This window comes from Chiloscyllium plagiosum, unplaced genomic scaffold, assembly GCF_037043375.1.
Source record: "Chiloscyllium plagiosum isolate Xiang-an unplaced genomic scaffold, Cpla_swu_hap1 HiC_scaffold_39, whole genome shotgun sequence".
Taxonomy (NCBI): domain Eukaryota; kingdom Metazoa; phylum Chordata; class Chondrichthyes; order Orectolobiformes; family Hemiscylliidae; genus Chiloscyllium; species Chiloscyllium plagiosum.
This window is the reverse complement of record NW_028270177.1, coordinates 15,340,182-15,360,226: the sequence shown is the minus strand read 5'-3', so window position 1 is coordinate 15,360,226 and position 20,045 is coordinate 15,340,182. Positions and strand designations below refer to the sequence as shown.

Sequence of the window (20,045 nt, the reverse complement as noted above, 5' to 3'; positions counted from 1 at the left end):
TGTATTTCAGGGGTTAATATACAGAGTGAGGAAATGATGTGTATTTCAGGGGATAATATACAGAATGGGGAAATGATGCCTATTTCAGGGGTTAATATCACAGAGTGGGGAAATGATGTGTGTTTCAGCGGTTAATATACAGAGTGAAGAAATGATGTGTATTTCAGGGGTTAATATACAGAGTGAGGAAATGATGTGTATTTCAGGGGTTAATATACAGAGTGAGGAAATGATGTGTATTTCAGGGGTTAATATACAGAATGGGGAAATGATGCCTATTTCAGGGGTTAATATCACAGAGTGGGGAAATGATGTGTGTTTCAGGGGTTAATATACAGAGTGAAGAAATGATGTGTATTTCAGGGGTTAATATACAGAGTGAGGAAATGATGTGTATTTCAGGGGTTAATATACAGAATGGGGAAATGATGCGTGTTTCAGGGGTTAATATACAGAGTGAGGAAATGATGTGTATTTCAGGGGTTAATATACAGAGTGTGGAAATGATGTGTATTTCAGGGGTTAATATACAGAGTGGGGAAATGATGCCTGTTTCAGGGGTTAATATACAGAGTGGGGAAATGATGTGTATTTCAGGGGTTAATATCACAGAGTGGGGAAATGATGTGTATTTCAGGGGTTAATATACAGAGTGGGGAAATGATGGCTGTTTCAGGGGTTAATATACAGAGTGGGGAAATGATGCGTGTTTCAGGGGTTAATATAAAGAGTGGGGAAATGATTCCTGTTTCAGGGGTTAATATACAGAGTGAGGAAATGATGTGTATTTCAGGGGTTAATATACAGAATGGGGAAATGATGCGTGTTTCAGGGGTTAATATACAGAGTGGGGAAATGATGTGTATTTCAGGGGTTAATATCACAGAGTGGGGAAATGATGTGTATTTCAGGGGTTAATATACAGAGTGAGGAAATGATGTGTATTTCAGGGGTTAATATACAGAATGGGGAAATGATGCCTATTTCAGGGGTTAATATCACAGAGTGGGGAAATGATGTGTGTTTCAGGGGTTAATATACAGAGTGAAGAAATGATGTGTATTTCAGGGGTTAATATACAGAGTGAGGAAATGATGTGTATTTCTGGGCTTAATATACAGAATGGGGAAATGATGCGTGTTTCAGGGGTTAATATACAGAGTGAGGAAATGATGTGTATTTCAGGGGTTAATATACAGAATGGGGAAATGATATGTGCTTCAGGGGTTAATATACAGAGTGAGGAAATGATGTGTATTTCAGGGGTTAATATACAGAGTGAGGAAATGATGTGTATTTCAGGGGTTAATATACAGAATGGGGAAATGATGCCTATTTCAGGGGTTAATATCACAGAGTGGGGAAATGATGTGTGTTTCAGGGGTTAATATACAGAGTGAAGAAATGATGTGTATTTCAGGGGTTAATATACAGAGTGAGGAAATGATGTGTATTTCAGGGGTTAATATACAGAATGGGGAAATGATGCGTGTTTCAGGGGTTAATATACAGAGTGAGGAAATGATGTGTATTTCAGGGGTTAATATACAGAATGGGGAAATGATATGTGTTTCACGGGTTAATATACAGAGTGAGGAAATGATGTGTATTTCAGGGGTTAATATACAGAGTGGGGAAATGATGTGTATTTCAGGGGTTAATATACAGAGTGAGGAAATGACGTGTATTTCAGGGGTTAATATACAGAGTGAGGAAATGATGTGTATTTCAGGGGTTAATATACAGAATGGGGAAATGATGCGTGTTTCAGGGGTTAATATACAGAGTGAGGAAATGATGTGTATTTCAGGGGTTAATATACAGAATGGGGAAATGATGTGTATTTCAGGGGTTAATATACGGAGTGAGGAAATGATGTGTATTTCAGGGGTTAATATACAGAGTGTGGAAATGATGTGTATTTCGGGGGTTAATATACAGAGTGGGGAAATGATGCCTGTTTCAGGGGTTAATATACAGAGTGGGGAAATGATGTGTATTTCAGGGGTTAATATCACAGATTGTGGAAATGATGTGTATTTCAGGGGTTAATATACAGAGTGGGGAAATGATGCCTGTTTCAGGGGTTAATATACAGAGTGGGGAAATGATGCGTGTTTCAGGGGTTAATATACAGAGTGGGGAAATGATGTGTATTTCAGGGGTTAATATCACAGAGTGGGGAAATGATGTGTATTTCAGGGGTTAATATACAGAGTGGGGTAATGATGCCTGTTTCAGGGGTTAATATACAGAGTGGGGAAATGATGCGTGTTTCAGGGGTTAATATACAGAGTGAGGAAATGATGTGTATTTCAGGGGTTAATATACAGAGTGGGGAAATGATGTGTATTTCAGGGGTTAATATCACAGAGTGGGGAAATGATGTGTATTTCAGGGGTTAATATACAGAGTGAGGAAATGATGTTTATTTCAGAGGTTAATATACAGAATGGGGAAATGATGCCTATTTCAGGGGTAAATATCACAGAGTGGGGAAATGATGTGTATTTCAGGGGTTAATATACAGAGTGAAGAAATGATGTGTATTTCAGGGGTTAATATACAGAGTGAGGAAATGATGTGTATTTCAGGGCTTAATATACAGAATGGGGAAATGATGCGTGTTTCAGGGGTTAATATACAGAGTGAGGAAATGATGTGTATTTCAGGGGTTAATATACAGAATGGGGAAATGATATGTGTTTCAGGGGTTAATATACAGAGTGAGGAAATGATGTGTATTTCAGGGGTTAATATACAGAGTGAGGAAATGATGTGTATTTCAGGGGTTAATATAAAGAGTGAGGAAATGATGTGTATTTCAGGGGTTAATATACAGAATGGGGAAATGATGCCTATTTCAGGGGTTAATGTCACAGAGTGGGGAAATGATGTGTGTTTCAGGGGTTAATATACAGAGTGAAGAAATGATATGTATTTCAGGGGTTAATATACAGAGTGAGGAAATGATGTGTATTTCAGGGCTTAATATACAGAATGGGGAAATGATGCGTGTTTCAGGGGTTAATATACAGAGTGAGGAAATGATGTGTATTTCAGGGGTTAATATACAGAATGGGGAAATGATATGTGTTTCAGGGGTTAATATACAGAGTGAGGAAATGATGTGTATTTCAGGGGTTAATATACAGAGTGAGGAAATGATGTGTATTTCAGGGGTTAATATAAAGAGTGAGGAAATGATGTGTATTTCAGGGGTTAATATACAGAATGGGGAAATGATGCCTATTTCAGGGGTTAATGTCACAGAGTGGGGAAATGATGTGTGTTTCAGGGGTTAATATACAGAGTGAAGAAATGATATGTATTTCAGGGGTTAATATACAGAGTGAGGAAATGATGTGTATTTCAGGGCTTAATATACAGAATGGGGAAATGATGCGTGTTTCAGGGGTTAATATACAGAGTGAGGAAATGATGTGTATTTCAGGGGTTAATATACAGAATGGGGAAATGATATGTGTTTCAGGGGTTAATATACAGAGTGAGGAAATGATGTGTATTTCAGGGGTTAATATACAGAGTGAGGAAATGATGTGTATTTCAGGGGTTAATATACAGAATGGGGAAATGATGCGTGTTTCAGGGGTTAATATACAGAGTGAGGAAATGATGTGTATTTCAGGGGTTAATATACAGAATGGGGAAATGATATGTGTTTCAGGGGTTAATATACAGAGTGAGGAAATGATGTGTATTTCAGGGGTTAATATACAGAGTGAGGAAATGATGTGTATTTCAGGGGTTAATATACAGAGTGAGGAAATGATGTGTATTTCAGGGGTTAATATACAGAGTGAAGAAATGATGTGTATTTCAGGGGTTAATATACAGAGTGAGGAAATGATGTGTATTTCAGGGGTTAATATACAGAGTGGGGAAATGATGTGTATTTCAGGGGTTAATATACAGAGTGGGGAAATGATGTGTATTTCAGGGGTTAATATACAGAATGGGGAAATGATGCGTGTTTCAGGGGTTAATATACAGAGTGAGGAAATGATGTGTATTTCAGGGGTTAATATACAGAGTGAGGAAATGATGTGTATTTCAGGGGTTAATATACAGAGTGAGGAAATGATGTGTATTTCAGGGGTTAATATACAGAGTGAGGAAATGATGTGTATTTCAGGGGTTAATATACAGAGTGGGGAAATGATGTGTATTTCAGGGGTTAATATACAGAGTGAGGAAATGATGTGTATTTCAGGGGTTAATATACAGAATGGGGAAATGATGCGTGTTTCAGGGGTTAACATACAGAGTGGGGAAATGATGTGTATTTCAGGGGTTAATATCACAGAGTGGGGAAATGATGTGTATTTCAGGGGTTAATATACAGAGTGGGGAAATGATGCGTGTTTCAGGGGTTAATATACAGAGTGAGGAAATGATGTGTATTTCAGGGGTTAATATACAGAGTGGGGAAATGATGCATGTTTCAGGGATCAATATCACAGAGTGGGGAAATGATGTGTATTTCAGGGGTTAATATCACAGTGAGGAAATGATGTGTATTTCAGGGGTTAATATCACAAAGTGGGGAAATGATGTGTGTTTCAGGGGTTAATATCACAGAATGGGGAAATGATGTGTGTTTCAGGGATTAATATCACAGAATGGGGAAATGATGTGTATTTTAGGGGTTAATATCACAGAGTGGGGAAATGATGCGTGTTTCAGGGGTTAATATACAGAGTGAGGAAATGATGTGTATTTCAGGGGTTAATATACAGAGTGAGGAAATGATGTGTATTTCAGGGGTTAATATACAGAGTGAGGAAATGATGTGTATTTTAGGGGTTAATATCACAGTGAGGAAATGATGTGTATTTCAGGGGTTAATATCACAGAGTGGGGAAATGATGTGTGTTTCAGGTGTTAATATCACAGAATGGGGAAATGATGTGTGTTTCAGGGATTAATATCACAGAATGGGGAAATGATGTGTATTTTAGGGGTTAATATCACAGAGTGGGGAAATGATGTGTATTTCAGGGGTTAATATACAGAGTGGGGAAATGATGCGTTTTTGGGGTTAATATACAGAATGGGTAAATGATGTGTATTTCAAGGGTTAATATCACAGAGTGAGGAAATGATGTGTATTTCAGGGGTTAATATACAGAGTGAGGAAATGGTGTGTATTTCAAGGGTTAATATACAGAGTGGGGAAATTATGTGTATTTCAGGGGTTAATATACAGAGTGAGGAAATGTGTATTTCAGGGGTTAATATACAGTGAGGAAATGTGTATTTCAGGGGTTAATATCACAGAGTGGGGAAATGATGCGTGTTTCAGGGGTTTATATACAGAGTGGGGAAATGGTGTGTGTTTCAGGGGTTAATGTACAGAGTGGTGAAATGATGTGTATTTCAGGGGTTAATATACAGAGTGGGGAAATGATATGTGTTTCAGGGGTTAATATACAGAGTGGGGAAATAATGTATTTCAGGGGTTAATATCACCAACAAGAGACCAGCCTATATCGACTAACTGAGTGCTCAACAGGTTTAAATCATTCAGAGAGTGAATCATCTTTTTCTTCACAACTACCTAATCTGTATATTTCAGGAAGTGAATTTTTACTTGAATTTCCTGCCTAGATGTGATATTGTTAGTCACTGTGTGTCTAATTGACTAAAGTTGAGTTCCCATCATGGTTTGGTAATTATGAGAGAATGACACAGATAAAATCTCCTATTGAAACAGCTCCATGGCGGAGGGCAGTTACATCTCTCCACAATGTGACAACACTGTTTTGCTGAACAGTATTATGCAAACAAATAGAAAAACTCATCTGGCTCATCACAGACTCTAATACACCACTTGTTCCACAGCCTGAGGAGTGCATTTAATTACCAGGCAGGATGTGTGTATATGGATGTGTCAGGAACTGAGTGAACATTAAAACAGAAAAAAATTAAGCGATAATAAAGTAAATGAAATCTCCCCAGCTTTACGAACAAAGTGGATAATCCCTTCCTCTCATATTATACATGGAGTTAATTAGTTTAATTAATTACATGGCAACCATGGTGGCATTCATTTGTGATCACCTGTTCCTGAGTACAACTAACTGGCAAAACAACGAGTCCCAGGTTGGCACCTGTGCCCCAGGGGGATGTGGCACAGCGACTGTTGGGAAAAGATCAGGGTCTGTGCCTGGTTCAAAACAGGTTCAAGTGGAATAACAACAACAACCTGCATTTACAGAGAGTCTGCAATGTAGGAATGAACTCTTGAGACAAAAACGAAATGTGAGCTGGCTTGAAGACAGAAGATTTTAGGAGTTGCCGCAAAGTCAGATGTGATGGCTAAGTGAGACTTTGTGTAGGAGGGAAGGGCAGTAGCAGAGGATAATGAGGGGAAAGCATGGGAGATGGTCAGGAGAACACTGGGATAATTGAGTTTGGATGTAACAAAGGCACAAATTAAGGTGCGTTGAAGTAGGTGTGTGAAGAAGCAACATTAGGGGGATGAAAGTTATCTCCTTTGGGGACAGCAAGAATATAAGTTTGGAAAATCAGTTTGTAGTTACAGAGGATGAGAAAATTGCACAAAGACTGGTTCAGTGTGATATGGTGTATAAGGAGGATGATGGAGTTGGTGACAAGCAGAGCCTTGCTGGGACAGGTGGGAGGAATAGAATCATACAGTCATAGAGTTATACAGTCATATAGTTATCGAGTTATACAGTCATATAGTCATACAGTTATAGAATCATACAGTCATAGAGTTATACAGTCATACAGTCATAGAGTCAATTAGGAGAAAGTGAGGACTGCAGATGCTGTAGACCAGAGTTGAAAAGTGTGGTGCTGGAAAAGCGCAGCAGGCCAGGCAGCATCCGAGGAGCGGGAGAGTGTTGTCCTGAGCTGGGACAGGGCTGAATGCAGGGAGTGTAGGTAGCGGCGCATGGCTGCGAGCGTGGAGTGGAGGATCCGGAAGGAGGTCTGTTGCTGGAGGCTTCAGATTTGTTGCAGGTACTGGTTGTCCTGGTTGGGTCCAAATTGTGTTGGTCTGAATGTAGTCCGGAGTCCCTGTGGGGTCAGTTGGTTCCGTAGGCAGGTGCTGAGGAAGGAGATGTGACTGTGGTAACGAGTCTGTTTCAGGACGTGGCTGAAGAGCTTCAGGGCAGAAGAGATGACCTGGGGGGTGCATTGAGAGAGGGACTCACTGAGATCCTTGTAGATGGAGGAGGAGAGCTTCTTCAAGGTAGGCATCCTTGCAAGAGGATTCGCAGTAGGTTAAGATCAACTAGGAGAAAGTGAGGACTGCAGATGCTGGAGACCAGAGTTGAAAAGTGTGGTGCTGGAAAAGCACAGCTCCTCGGATGCTGCCTGGCTATGACTCATACAGTCATAGAGTCATATAGTCATAGAATCATACTGTCATTGAGTCATACAGTCATAGAATCATATAGTTATAAAGTCAGAAAAGTCATACAGCACAGAAAAAGGCACTTCGGTCTAATCGGTCCATGCTGACCATAATCCCAACTAAACTAGCGCCACCTGCCTGTGTTTGGCCCATATCACTTCAAGCACTTTTTATTCTGTTCTTCTCTAAATATCATTTAAATGTTGTAACTGTACCCTTATCCATCACTTCCTCTGGAAGTCCATTCCGTACATGAACCACTCACTGTGTAAAATAAAATTGCCCTTCATGACTTTTTAAAATCTTTCTCCTCTCACTTTAAAGATGGACGAATGGATCTTCAAGGATGAGCCACTTCCCCCACTGGCGGAAGCTTTGAATAATGAAGGAAAAATAAAACATCTTTGCTTTTAAGGATAATTGAAGAAGTTGTTGGTTTTGACAGATAGAAATTGATTGGAGAAATTGATGCCCAGTAGTCCATAATGTCTAGGTCAGGCAGATTGGGTGATGGATAGTCACAACATCGGTACACCAGCTGGGGTCAAATGTACCTTGCTTGGACTATATAGAGTCAAAAACAGGAGTGAGGGAAAATTTCGATGGCATTCCTGGAAATTAAATGGCACGAGGTACTTTGCATGATTTTTGTGCCCTTCAGTGCACAACTATCCCCAGTTTTCCAAGAAAAGGTTACTCACAGGACACCTTCCAAACTCTCGATCTCTACTATCTAGAAGGACATGGGCAGCAGAAATATTGGAGATACTATTACCAGCATGTTCATCTCCTAGCTAAACACCATCCTGATTTGGAAATATATCACTGCTCCTTTACGGTCAAGGAGTCAAAATCCAGGGACTCCTTCTCTAACAGCACTGTGGGTGGTATCTCAGCCACATGGACTGCAGCAGTTCAAAGAATGCGGGTCACTCATACCTTGACAAGGGCAATTAAGGATGGGCAATAAATCCAGGCTGAGTCAGCGACGAAAGAATAAAAAAAGATCAAGTGAAAGACTAAAAAGAGATATATTATGCTAAACTGTGAAGTGTTAGGAAAAATAAGCATGGAAATTTAATTGGGAAAGCAGTTGAAAATGACGGCAGCTAACAATGGTGAATCACAGTTGTGATTATTGCTGTTCAGCATGGAATGATTGGATTGTAGCAAGTTACGCTCAATGAGAGAGATTCAACAGAGGATTAGAAAATTGAAAGGATGAATTACAGATTCATTTTAGTCCAAAGAAATGTATGGTGGTTCTACAGTAGCAGTTCTACTGAAAAATTACTTAATTGAAATGGAACGGTGCATGTCTTCCATGAATTGTTGTAACATTATAAAAAGGCAGAATCTGGTGTTAATCATTGTTCTGAGAATATTGGTTATTCAATGTAATCTGTGCTTGGCCATTCAAACTAATGCATCACTTCATCATTTCAGGAAAGCTGACTGACCAGTTGTGGAATGAACAGCCTGAGAGACTGAAGGGTGAGTCTGACAGTCTTCTGCTCACATGGCTCTGTCTCTCTCTAAGCCCCCACGTTCTTTGTAGCAATGTTAGCCTTTCTCTCCCCCCAACTCGTCCCAAATCCCCAGCAGATATCCAGGATGATGCTTCCAGCCTCTTACCTCGTTGTTAGAGAGCTGGAACCAGGGCTGTTTGCCGTAGGTGAAGATCTCCCACAGGATCACTCCAAAGCTCCAGACGTCACTCTCGGTGGTGAACTTGCGATACATTATACTCTCAGGAGGCATCCAGCGAATTGGAAGCATGGTGTGACCACCCACCTGGAACACAGTCAATCATTGAACTCAGTGAATGACTAGCTACATTACGATGTACCTTGTCACAATGTAACACAATTGTAAAAATGTGGCGCAGTATAAACTAACAGATGGATGGAAAACTGTGAAACATCAAAGCTTGGTGGAATGTAATTTTATGTGATACACATAGATTTTCCCAATTGGTACAGACTTGAAAACATTGGGAGCATTAGCATGAAATTAAAACACACAAGTATAGACTCCCAGAAATATACATGCATAGATTCATGTGTGCACAAAGTACAAAGCCAAAACATGCCAAGTAACATCATACTATCATAAGGACCAGGAGCAGGGCAAGACCATTTGGTATTTCAAGCCTTCTCCACCATTTTACATGATCGCAACCGATCTTCTACCTCAGGCTCAGTGGTTAGCACTGCTGCCTCAGAGCACCAGGGACCCGGGTTCGATTCCAACCTTAGGTGACAGTCTGTGTGGAGTTTGCACATTCTCCCCGTGTCTGTGTGGGTTTCCGCCAGGTGCTCCAGTTTCCTCCCAAAGTCCAAAGATGTGCAGGTCAGGTGAATTGGCCATGCTAAATTGCCCATAGTGTTCAGGGATGTTAGATGCATTAGGTAGGGGTAAATATAGGATAGAGGAATGGGTCTGGGTGGGTTACTCTTTGGAGGGTCGGTGTGGACTTCTGTGTCGACATTGTAGGGACTCTCTGTATATGTAACTCTACTTTTCTGCTCACTCCCTATATCCATTGAGTAATCGCTCCACAAAATCCATGACTTTCTGTGGTAGAGAATTCCAAGGATTCACAACCTTTGGAGTCTAGACATTTCTCCTCCTAAATGATTGGACCCTTTATTGATAACTATGCCCCTAATATGTTAGCCTCCCCATCAGCCTTTTCTTGTCAATAAGATGCTAGGGAGGCAGTGTTCCGATGGTAATGTCAGTGGATGAGAAACCCAGAACTGCAGGCAATGTTCTGGGGACATGGATTTGAATCCTACCATGGCAGATAGCTAAATGTAAAATAAAGTCTGAACAAAAGTGGGCCTAATGACTGCCGATTGTTGTCAAAACCTACATGGTTCACTAATGTCATTTTGGGTAGGAAATCTGCCATCCTTTCCTGGTTTGGCCTACATGTGGCTCCAGACCCACAGCAATGATTCACCTCCTGACTTTTAACTTCCCTCTAGGCAATTAGAGGTAAGCAATAAATGTTCAGCCAGGCAATGATGCCCACATTCCTCAGAGTTTTCACTGTACTCCTGTACATGAGTACACATGACAATAAAGCTCAAAAAAAGCTCCAAGAGTTAAACGAAGGAAGGCAAACAAGTGTTGGGAACTGATTGGTTATTTGTATTAAAATATATTCAGAGAAGAGTCGGGTTCTTGTGGCACATTGGTAGTGCTTAAAAATGTGTTGCTGGAAAAAAGCGCAGCAGGTCAGACAGCATCAAAGGAACAGGAGAATCGACGTTTCGGGCATAAGCCCTTATTCAGGAATGAGAAGGGTGTGCCAAGCAGGCTAAGATAAAAGGTCGGGAGGAGGGACTTGGGGGAGGGAAGCTGGGAATACGATAGGTGGAAGGAGGTTAAGGTGAGGGTGATAGGCCAGAGAGGGGGTGGGGGCGGAGAGGTCAGGAAGAGGATTGCAGGTCAAGAAGGCAGTGCTGAGTCTGAGGGTTGGGACTGAGAAAAGATGGAGGGAGGGTAAATGAGAAAGCTGGAGAAATCTGCATTCATCCCTTGTGGTTGGAGGGTTCCTAGGCGGAAGATGAGGCGCTCTTCCTCCAGCCGTCGTGTTGCTATGGAAGAGGCCAAGGACCTGCATGTCCTTGGCGGAGTGGGAGGGGGAGTTAAAGTGTTCAGCCACAGGGCGGTTGGGTTGGTTGGTGCGGGTGTCCCAGAGGTGTTCTCTGAAATGTTCCGTAAGTAGGCAGCCTGTCTCCCCATTGTATAGGAGGCCACATCGGGTGCAGCGGATGCAGTAAATGATGTGTGTGGAGGTGGAGGTGAATTTGTGGCGGATATGGAAGGATCCCTTGGGGCCTTGGAGGGAAGTGAGGGAGGAGGTGTGGGCACAAGTTTTGCATTTCTTGTGGTTGCAGGGGAAGGTGCCGGGAGTGGAGGTTGGGTTGGTGGGGGAATGTGGATCTGACGAGGGAGTCGTGGAGGTAGTGGTCTTTCCGGAACGCTGATAGGGGAGGGGAGGGAAATATATCCCTGGTGGTGGGGTCTGTTTTGAGGTGGCAGAAATGACGAAGGATGATACGATGTATCTGGAGGTTGGTGGGTAGTAGGTGAGGACCAGTGGGGTTCTGTCCTGGTGGCGATTGGAGGGGCGGGGTTCAAGGGCGGAGGAGCGGGAAGTGGAAGAGATGCGGTGGAGAGCATCATCAACCACGTCTGAGGGGAAATTGCGGTCTTTGAAGAAGGAGGCCATCTGGGTTGTTCGGTATTGGAACTGGTCCTCCTGGGAGCAGATGCGGCGAAGGCGAAGGAATTGGGAATATGGGATGGCGTTTTTACAGGGGGCAGGGTGGGAAGAAGTGTAATCTAGGTAGCTGTGGGAGTCAGTCAGTTTATAGTGTCCCTACCTCTGGGTAAGAAGGTCCGGGTTCAAGTCCCATCTGCCTAGACATATGTTATAACATATCTAAACAGGTAGGTTATATAAACAAAATAGATTTTTTTTTATTGTGTGTTGTTTAAAAAAAAACTTTAACTTGAAAGCATATGCTTGGGCTCAGTCCAAGCATTCCACTTTGAGTGCACAACACTCCCAGACAGGGGGGAAACAGTCTCGAGAGTGTGATGCTGGAAAAGCGCAGCCGGTCAGGCAGTATTCGAGGAGCAGGAAAATCGATGTTTTCGGCATAAGCCGATCTCCAGCATCTGCAATCCTGACTTTCCCCTGTGGGGAAACAATCTCTCAGTTTTCAGCCAGTCAAGCTCATTCAGATCTTCTCTGTGACAATGAGATCACTTCTCATCCTTCTTAGCTCCAGGGAGTACAGGCTCAAATCAGGACATCACAGGACAAACCTGCCGCCCCCAGGGACTGGTCTGCTGATGTTTGCTGAGTTGCCTCTAAGTCACATGTGCTGTCCCTTAGTAAGGGCCTTGTGGCATAGTGGTAGTGTCTCTACCTTGGAAACAGAAGACTCAGGTTTGAATCCCAACCTGTTTTGGAAGTGTATCATAACATAGAGTCACAGAGTCATAGAGATGTACAGCACAGAAACTGACCCTTCAGTCCAACTCATCCATGCCAACCAGACATCCCAACCTACCCATGTCCCACTTGCAAGCACCCAGCCCATAGCCCTCCAAACCCTTCCTATTCATATACCCATCCAGATGCCTTTTCAATGTTGTAACTGCACCAGCCTCCACCATTTCCTCTGGCAGCTCATTCCATACACATACCACACTCTGCGTGAAAAAAATTGCCTCATAGGTCTCTTTTATATCTTCGCCCCTTCACCCTAAACTATGCCCTCTAGTTCTGGACTCCCCCACCTGAGGGAAAAGACTTTGTCTATTTATCCCATCCATGTCCCTCATGATTTTATAAACTTCTATAAGGTCACCCCTCAGTCTCTGACTCTCCAGGGAAAACAGCCCCAGCCTGTTCAACCTCTCCCCACAGCTCAAATCCAGTCTGAAAAGGTTGATTATTAAGTATATATATATATATATATATATATATATTCTTCCTTAGATCATGGGGGCCAAAATCTGCACACAGTATTCCAGATGTGGTCTCATCAAAACCCTTTAACAAATGTGGCAAAACGTGTTTATTTTTGTACTCCAATCTCATTGCACGAAAGGACAACTGCTATTCATCTTTCTAGTTGCTTGCTGTACCTGCACACTAACTCTGTTCTCCTTCTATGAATACGCCCAAATCCTTTGCAAATTTCAGGCCTTTTGAAAAATATTCTGTTTTTCTATTGTTATTACCAAGGAGAATCACTTCTTCCCTGCTCATAATATAACCCATCTCCCACCTTATTAACTGGGAATGTGACACAAAGGCTGCAAAGAGACGGAGACAGATTAAGTGAGTGGCCTTTGCTTCAGCAGGCTCTCTTCACCTCAGTCAGTAATACAGATCAGTTGGACAGCTTTAGCAACTTGTATTGTTTTCCTGCTCAAAGAATTGAACTAATTCTCGGGTTAGAAATGATATTCCATTGCAAAGTCAAAGAAAGAATTGTTCCTTAATTAACGTTGGTTAGGCCACTTTTGGAATGTTGTTTACAATTCTGGTCTCCCTCCTATTGGAAGGATGTTGCGAAATTTAAAAGTGTTCAGAAAATATTTACAAGAATGTTACCAAAGTTGAGTTATAGGGAGAGGTTGAATAGGCTGGGGCTATTTTCCCGGGAGCGTCGGAGGCTGAGGGGTGACCTTATAGAGGTTTATAAAATCATGAGGGACATGGATGGGATAAATAGACAAAGTATTTTCCCTGGGGTGGGGGAGTCCAGAACTAGGGGGCATAGGTTTAGGGTGAGAGGGCAAAGATATAAAAGGGATCTAGAGGGCAACTTTTTCACACAGAGGGTGGTGCGCATATGAAATGAGCTGCCAGAGGAAGTGGTGGAGGCTGGTACAATTACAGAATTTAAAAGACCTCTGGATGGGTATATGAATAGGAAGGATTTGGAGGGATATGGGCAAAGTGCTGGCAAATGGGACTAGATTAGGTTGGGATATTTGGTCAGTATGGACGAGTTGGACCGAAGGGTCTGTTTCCGTGCTGTACACCTCTATAACTCTAATTGTGTATCTGTTCCAGACAGAAGAAATGAGTTCATGTAATTCCAAATGCAATTTACTTCTCGTTTTTCCACCCTTCCCTTTCTCCTGACCTCCCTCGTTTCAGTGTGTCTCCTTTCACCGTCTCTCCTCTCCTTGTTGTCCTGCCCTTAATGCCCCACTAGAGAGAGTAGGCTGATTGTACATGGTGAAATACCATGTGTGCGCAGTGTCTGATAGAAATCTGAGTCAATTTGAAAGATAAAGATCTTTAATCTCTCTCTGACTTTTCTCTATGTCTCTCTTCACCTATGTGCCTATCACTCTCCATCTCTGAATGTGCTGATGTGTCATTCTAATGAGTGCAACGACTGTTATTAAGCCACTTGTAGATGTTACTGTTTAGGTAACTCAGTGTTTGTTCAAATAGCACATTCAGTTGATTTAAGGTTTATTCAGCTGGATGTAGGTATCACCTGTCACTCATGCGAACCGTTGTATGACTACAGTTAGCTTGCATTGCTCACTATTAGTATTAATAATAACTTCTTTCCAATACACACGCGCCAGCACTCACTGTATTTTGAAGTCTGTTGCCAGCAATGCATTTTTTGTGAAGATGACACTCATGTTCAGAAAATGACCAACTCCTTTGGCATGATTGAGAAATTGTCCAGTAATGGGTGAATCCCACTGGCAAGTGACTGTCTTAAAACAGCACCTCCTAGAACTGCACCATCTGTAGAATCCATCTAACAGGCCTGCTGTCAAGGAAAGGCCGCCAGCATTCTCAAAGATCCATCCCACCCTGGCAATGTTTTTCTACAACCTCTACCATCGGGGAGAAGGTACAGAATCCTGAACACACCCACCAGCCGGTTTTGAAACAGTTTCTACTCGACTGTTGTTAGCATACTGAATTAACTCTCAAACTCTTAACATTTGCCTGTACCTGTGGTTTTGATTTTAACTGCTATTTAACTATGTGATCTATTGCTCGCAAGACTAAGCTTTTCACTGTGTCTCGGTACACACGACAATAAATTCAATTCAAATTCAAATAGTGTCTGGATAGGATAGTGCATCAGGCACCAATTCTGGACATGAACACAGATGAAGAGAAACACCATGAACAGCTATGGGAGTCAACAGGCCTCCATTTCCACTTACTGAAGATCACCAGTATCAGCTTTACTGTGTCGCTGGCTTTCCATTATCCCATCCCTTTGTCGACCGAGCTCCTTTCTTCCTGGGCTCCATCTTCACTTCTTCACTTACTCCTTCACAACCCCAACCACCCCCAGTCTTCAGCAAACATACTACCTTTTCCGAGCTACTAACAGTTCTGAAAAAGGGTGACTGGAGCCTGAAACATTACTCCTGTTTCTCTATCCACAGAAGCTGACTAGACCTGCTGAGTTTCCCCAGCAATTTCAGTTTTCATATTTTGTTTAACAGTAGTCAATTAAAATTAACATGGCCTCCATTAGTCACTCTATGTTAGTCATTCGTCATTATGTTTCAGATTTATTAATTAAATGTAAATGTCACGGTTGTCCTGGTTACAATTTGCAGCCATGCCACCAGGGTATTAGTCTAGTGCCACCATCTCGAGGAATGTTTTGGAGGTTGGTGGCTCTGACATTGGTGCATGGTAAAGTCATTCAAACCAAGCATTGCCAAGGATGTAACATAGAAACAGAGAAACTGGGAGCAAGAGGTGCCCAATTAATCTGATGAGCCTGCTCCACCATTCATACAGTCATAGAGTCATAGAGATGTACAGCATGGAAACAAACCCTTCGGTCCAACCTGTCCATGCCGACCAGATATCTCAACCCAATCTAGTCCCACTTGCCAGCACCCGCCCATATCCCTCCAAACCCTTCCTATTCATATACCCATCCAAATGTCTCTTAAATGTTGCAATTGTACCAGCCCCCACCACTTCCTCTGGCAGCTCAGTCTATACACGTACCACCCTCTGCGTGAAAAAGTAGCCACTTAGGTCTCTTTTATATCTTTCCCCTCTCACCTTAAACCTATGCCCTCTAGTTCTGGACTCCCCGACCCCAGGGGAAAGACTTTGCCTATTTATCTTATTCATGCCCCTCATAATTTTATAAACCTCTATAAGGTCACCCCTCAGCTTCTGATGCTCCAGGGAAAATAGCCCCAGCCTGTTCAGCCTCTCCCTATAGCTTAAATCCTCCAACACTGGCAACATCCTTGTAAATCCTTTCTGAACACTTTCAAGTTTCACAACATCTTTCCGATAGGAAGGAGAGCAGAATTGCATGCAATATTCCAACAGTGGCCTAACCAATGAACTGTACAGCTGCAACATGACCTCCCAACTCCTGTACTCAATACTCTGACCAATAAAGGAAAGTATACCAAATACCTTCTTCGTTATCCTATCTACCTGTGACTCCACTTTCAAGGAGCTATGAACCTGCACTCCAAGGTCTCTTTGTTCAGCAACACTCCCTTGGACCTTACCATTAAGTGCATAAGTCCTGCTAAGATCTGCTTTCCCAAAATGCAGCACCTCATATTTATCTGAATTAAACTCCATCTGCCACTTCTCAGCCCATTGGCCCATCTGGTCCAGATCCTGTTTAATCTGAGGGAACCCTCTTCGCTGTCCACTACACCTCCAATTTTGGTGTCATCTGTAAACTTACTAACTGTATCCCTTAAGCTCACATCCAAATCATTTATGTAAATGACAAAAAGTAGAGGACCCAGCACCGATCCTTGTGGCACACCACTGGTCACAGGCTTTCAGTCTAAAAAACAACACTCCACCACCACCCTCTGTCTTCTACCTTTGAGCCAGTTCTGTATCCAAATGGCTAGTTCTCCCTGTATTCCATGAGATTTAACCTTGCCTTCAGTCTCCCATGGAGATCCTTTTCGAACACCTTACTGAAGTCTATATAGATCACATCTACTGCTCTGCCTGCATCAATCTTCTTTGTTACTTCTTCAAAAAACTCAATCAAGTTTGTGAGACATGATTTCCCATGCACAAAGCCATGTTGACTATCTCTAATCAATCCTTGCTCTTCCAAATACATGTACATCCTGTCCCTCAGGATTCCCTCCAACAACTTGCCCACCAATGAGGTCAGGCTCACTGGTCTATTGTTCCCTGGCTTGTCTTTACTGCCCTTCTTAAACAGTGGCACCACGTTTGCCAACCTCCAGTCTTCCGGCACCTCACCTGTGACTATCGATGATAAAATATCTCAGCAAGAGGCTCAGCAATCACTTCTCTAGCTTCCCACAGAGTTCTCGGGTAAACCTGATCAGGTCCTGGGGATTTATCCACCTTTACCCATTTCAAGACATCCAGCACTTCCTCCTCTGTAATCTGGACATTTTGCAAGGTGTCACCATCTATTTCCCTACAGTCCATATCTTCCATATCCTTTTCCAGCTGTAAATACTGATGCAAAATACTCATTTAGTATCTCCCCCATTTTCTGTGGCTCCACACAAAGGCTGCCTTGCTGATCTTTGAGGGGCCCTATTCTCTCCCTAGTTACCCTTTTGTCCTTAATATATTTGTAAAAACCCTTTGGATTCTCCTTAATTCTATTTGCCAAAGCTATCTCATGTCCCCGTTTTGCCCTCCTGATTTCCCTCTTAAGTATATTCCTACTTTCTTTATACTCTTCTAAGGATTCATTCGATCTATCCTGTCTATACCTGACATATGCTTCCTTCGTTTTCTTAACCAAACTCTCAATTTCTTTAGTCATCCAGCATTCCCTATACCTACCAGCCTTCCCTTTCACCCAGACAGGAATATACTTTCTCTGGATTCTTGTTATCTCATTTCTGAAGGCTTCCCATTTTCCTGCCGTCCCTTTACCTGTGAACATCTGCCTCCAATCAGCTTTTGAAAGTTCTCGCCTAATACCGTCAAAATTGGCCTTTCTCCAATTTAGAATTTCAACTTTTAGATCTGGTCTATCCTTTTCCATCACTATTTTAAAACGAATAGAATTATGGTCACTGGCCCCAAAGTGCTCCCCCACTGACACCTCAGTCATCTGTCCTGCCTTATTTCCTAAGAGTAGGTCAAGTTTTGCACCTTCGAGGAGAAAGTGAGGTCTGCAGATGCTGGAGATCAAAGTTGAAACTTTATTGCTGGAACAGGCCCTGAAGAAGGGCCTGTGCCCGAAACGTCGAATCTCCTGTTCCCTGGATGCTGCCTGACCTGCTGTGCTGTTCCAGCAATAAAGTTTCAACAAGTTTTGCACCTTCTCTAGTAGGTACATCCACATACTGAATCAGAAAATTGTCTTGTACACACTTAAGAAATTCCTCTCCATCTAAACCTTTAACACTATGGCAGTCCCAGTCAATGTTTGGATAGTTAAAATCCCCTACCATAACTGCCCTATTATTCTTACAGATAGCTGAGATCTCCTTACAAGTTTGTTTCTCAATTTCCCTCTGACTATTGGGGGGTCTATAATACAATCCCAATAAGGTGATCATCCCTTTCTTATTTCTCAGTTCCACCCAAATAACTTCCCTGAATGTATTCCTGGGAATATCCTCCCTCAGCACAGCTGTAATGCTATCCCTTATCAAAAATGTCACTCCCCCTCCTCTCTTGCCTCCCTTTCTATCCTTCCTGTACCATTTGTATCCTGGAACATTAAGCTGCCAGTCCTGCCCATCCCTGAGCCATGTTTCCGTAATTGCTATGATATCCCAGTCCCATGTTCCTAACCATGCCCTGAGTTCATCTGCCTTCCCTGTTAGGCCCCTTGCATTGAAATAAATGCAGTTTAATTTATTAGTCCTACCTTGTCCCTGCCTGCCCTGACTGTTTGACTCACTTCTGTCCTCAACTGTACCAGTCTCAGATTGATCTCTTTCCTCACCACCTCCAAATATTACTACCCTTGAGGACCTCCTTTTTAAATTTCTGCCTAACTCTCTGTAATCTCCCTTCAGAATCTCAATCTTTTCCCTTCCTATATCATTGGTTCCAACATGGACAATGACCTCCTGCTGACCCCTCTCCCCTGTGAGAACATTCTGTACCCTCTCTGAGACATCATTGATCCTGGCACCAGGGAAACAACACACCATTCTGCTTTTTCTCTTCTGGCCATAGAAACGTCTGTCTATACCTTGGACTACAGAATCCCCTAACACAATTGATCTCTTGGAAGCAGACGTTTCCCTCGTTGCATTAGAGCCAGTCTCAATACCAGAAACTTGGCTGTTCGTGCTATGTTCCCTTGAGAATCCATCACCCCCTGTATTTTCCAAAACAGCATACCTGTTTGAAATGGGTATATCCACAAAACAGCCCTAGGTTCTGACCTCTCTCACCCTTCCTGGAGTTAACCCATCTATATGACAGTATCTGAGACTTTCCCCCCTTCCTATAACTGCCATCCATCACATACTGTTGCTGTTGCAAATTCCTCATTGCTTTCATCTGTCTCTCCAACCGATCCACTCGATCTGATAAGATTCGCATCCAACAGCATTTATGGCATATATAATCCACAGTAACCCTTAAACTCTCTTTAAACTCCCACATCTGACAAGAAGTACATATCACTGCAAAGGCCATTTTTGCTCCTTCATAATCTACAGACCCAGAAAATAACACCGTTTTATTCTTCTACAAAACACTACACCAGGTTAAATTAATAGGTATGGCTTATGTTTTAATTTTAATCAAGAGACTTATCTCCAAAAACATATAATCAAGAAAGAACCCACTGTACTCACTACTGCAGCCTTTTTATTGGACAGACTTAAAACAACGATTAACTTATCTATCTCTGTGCTGTGAACTGGTTCCTTCAAGATTAGTTGTGACATTCACTGTTTGTTAATTTTCCCAGATGCACTCCAATGTCCAACGATACATGAATTCAAAAACAGCAAAGGCAGTAACTGTGCCAGTTCTCTCTCTCTTTCTCTCTTGCACTGACCTCACTATGTGCTTCCTTTGTCTGTTCTTCTCCCTTTTAAAACTACTGTTGTTTTGACTTTTTTTTCCAAAGTTCCAAAACAATGC

At 42.3% G+C, this 20,045-nt stretch overlaps 1 protein-coding gene across 2 annotated transcripts in view; it reads right to left on the bottom strand.

The window, feature by feature from the left end:
- Nucleotides 1-20,045, bottom strand: part of LOC122540954 (NT-3 growth factor receptor-like) — a 767,468-nt gene that overhangs the window by 15,358 nt on the left and 732,065 nt on the right. For both annotated transcript variants that reach the window (XM_043677305.2, XM_087981472.1), the window contains one exon: nucleotides 9,044-9,202. In XM_043677305.2, the coding sequence (XP_043533240.1) occupies nucleotides 9,044-9,202 (159 nt within the window). The remainder of the gene's footprint in view (nucleotides 1-9,043; nucleotides 9,203-20,045) is intronic.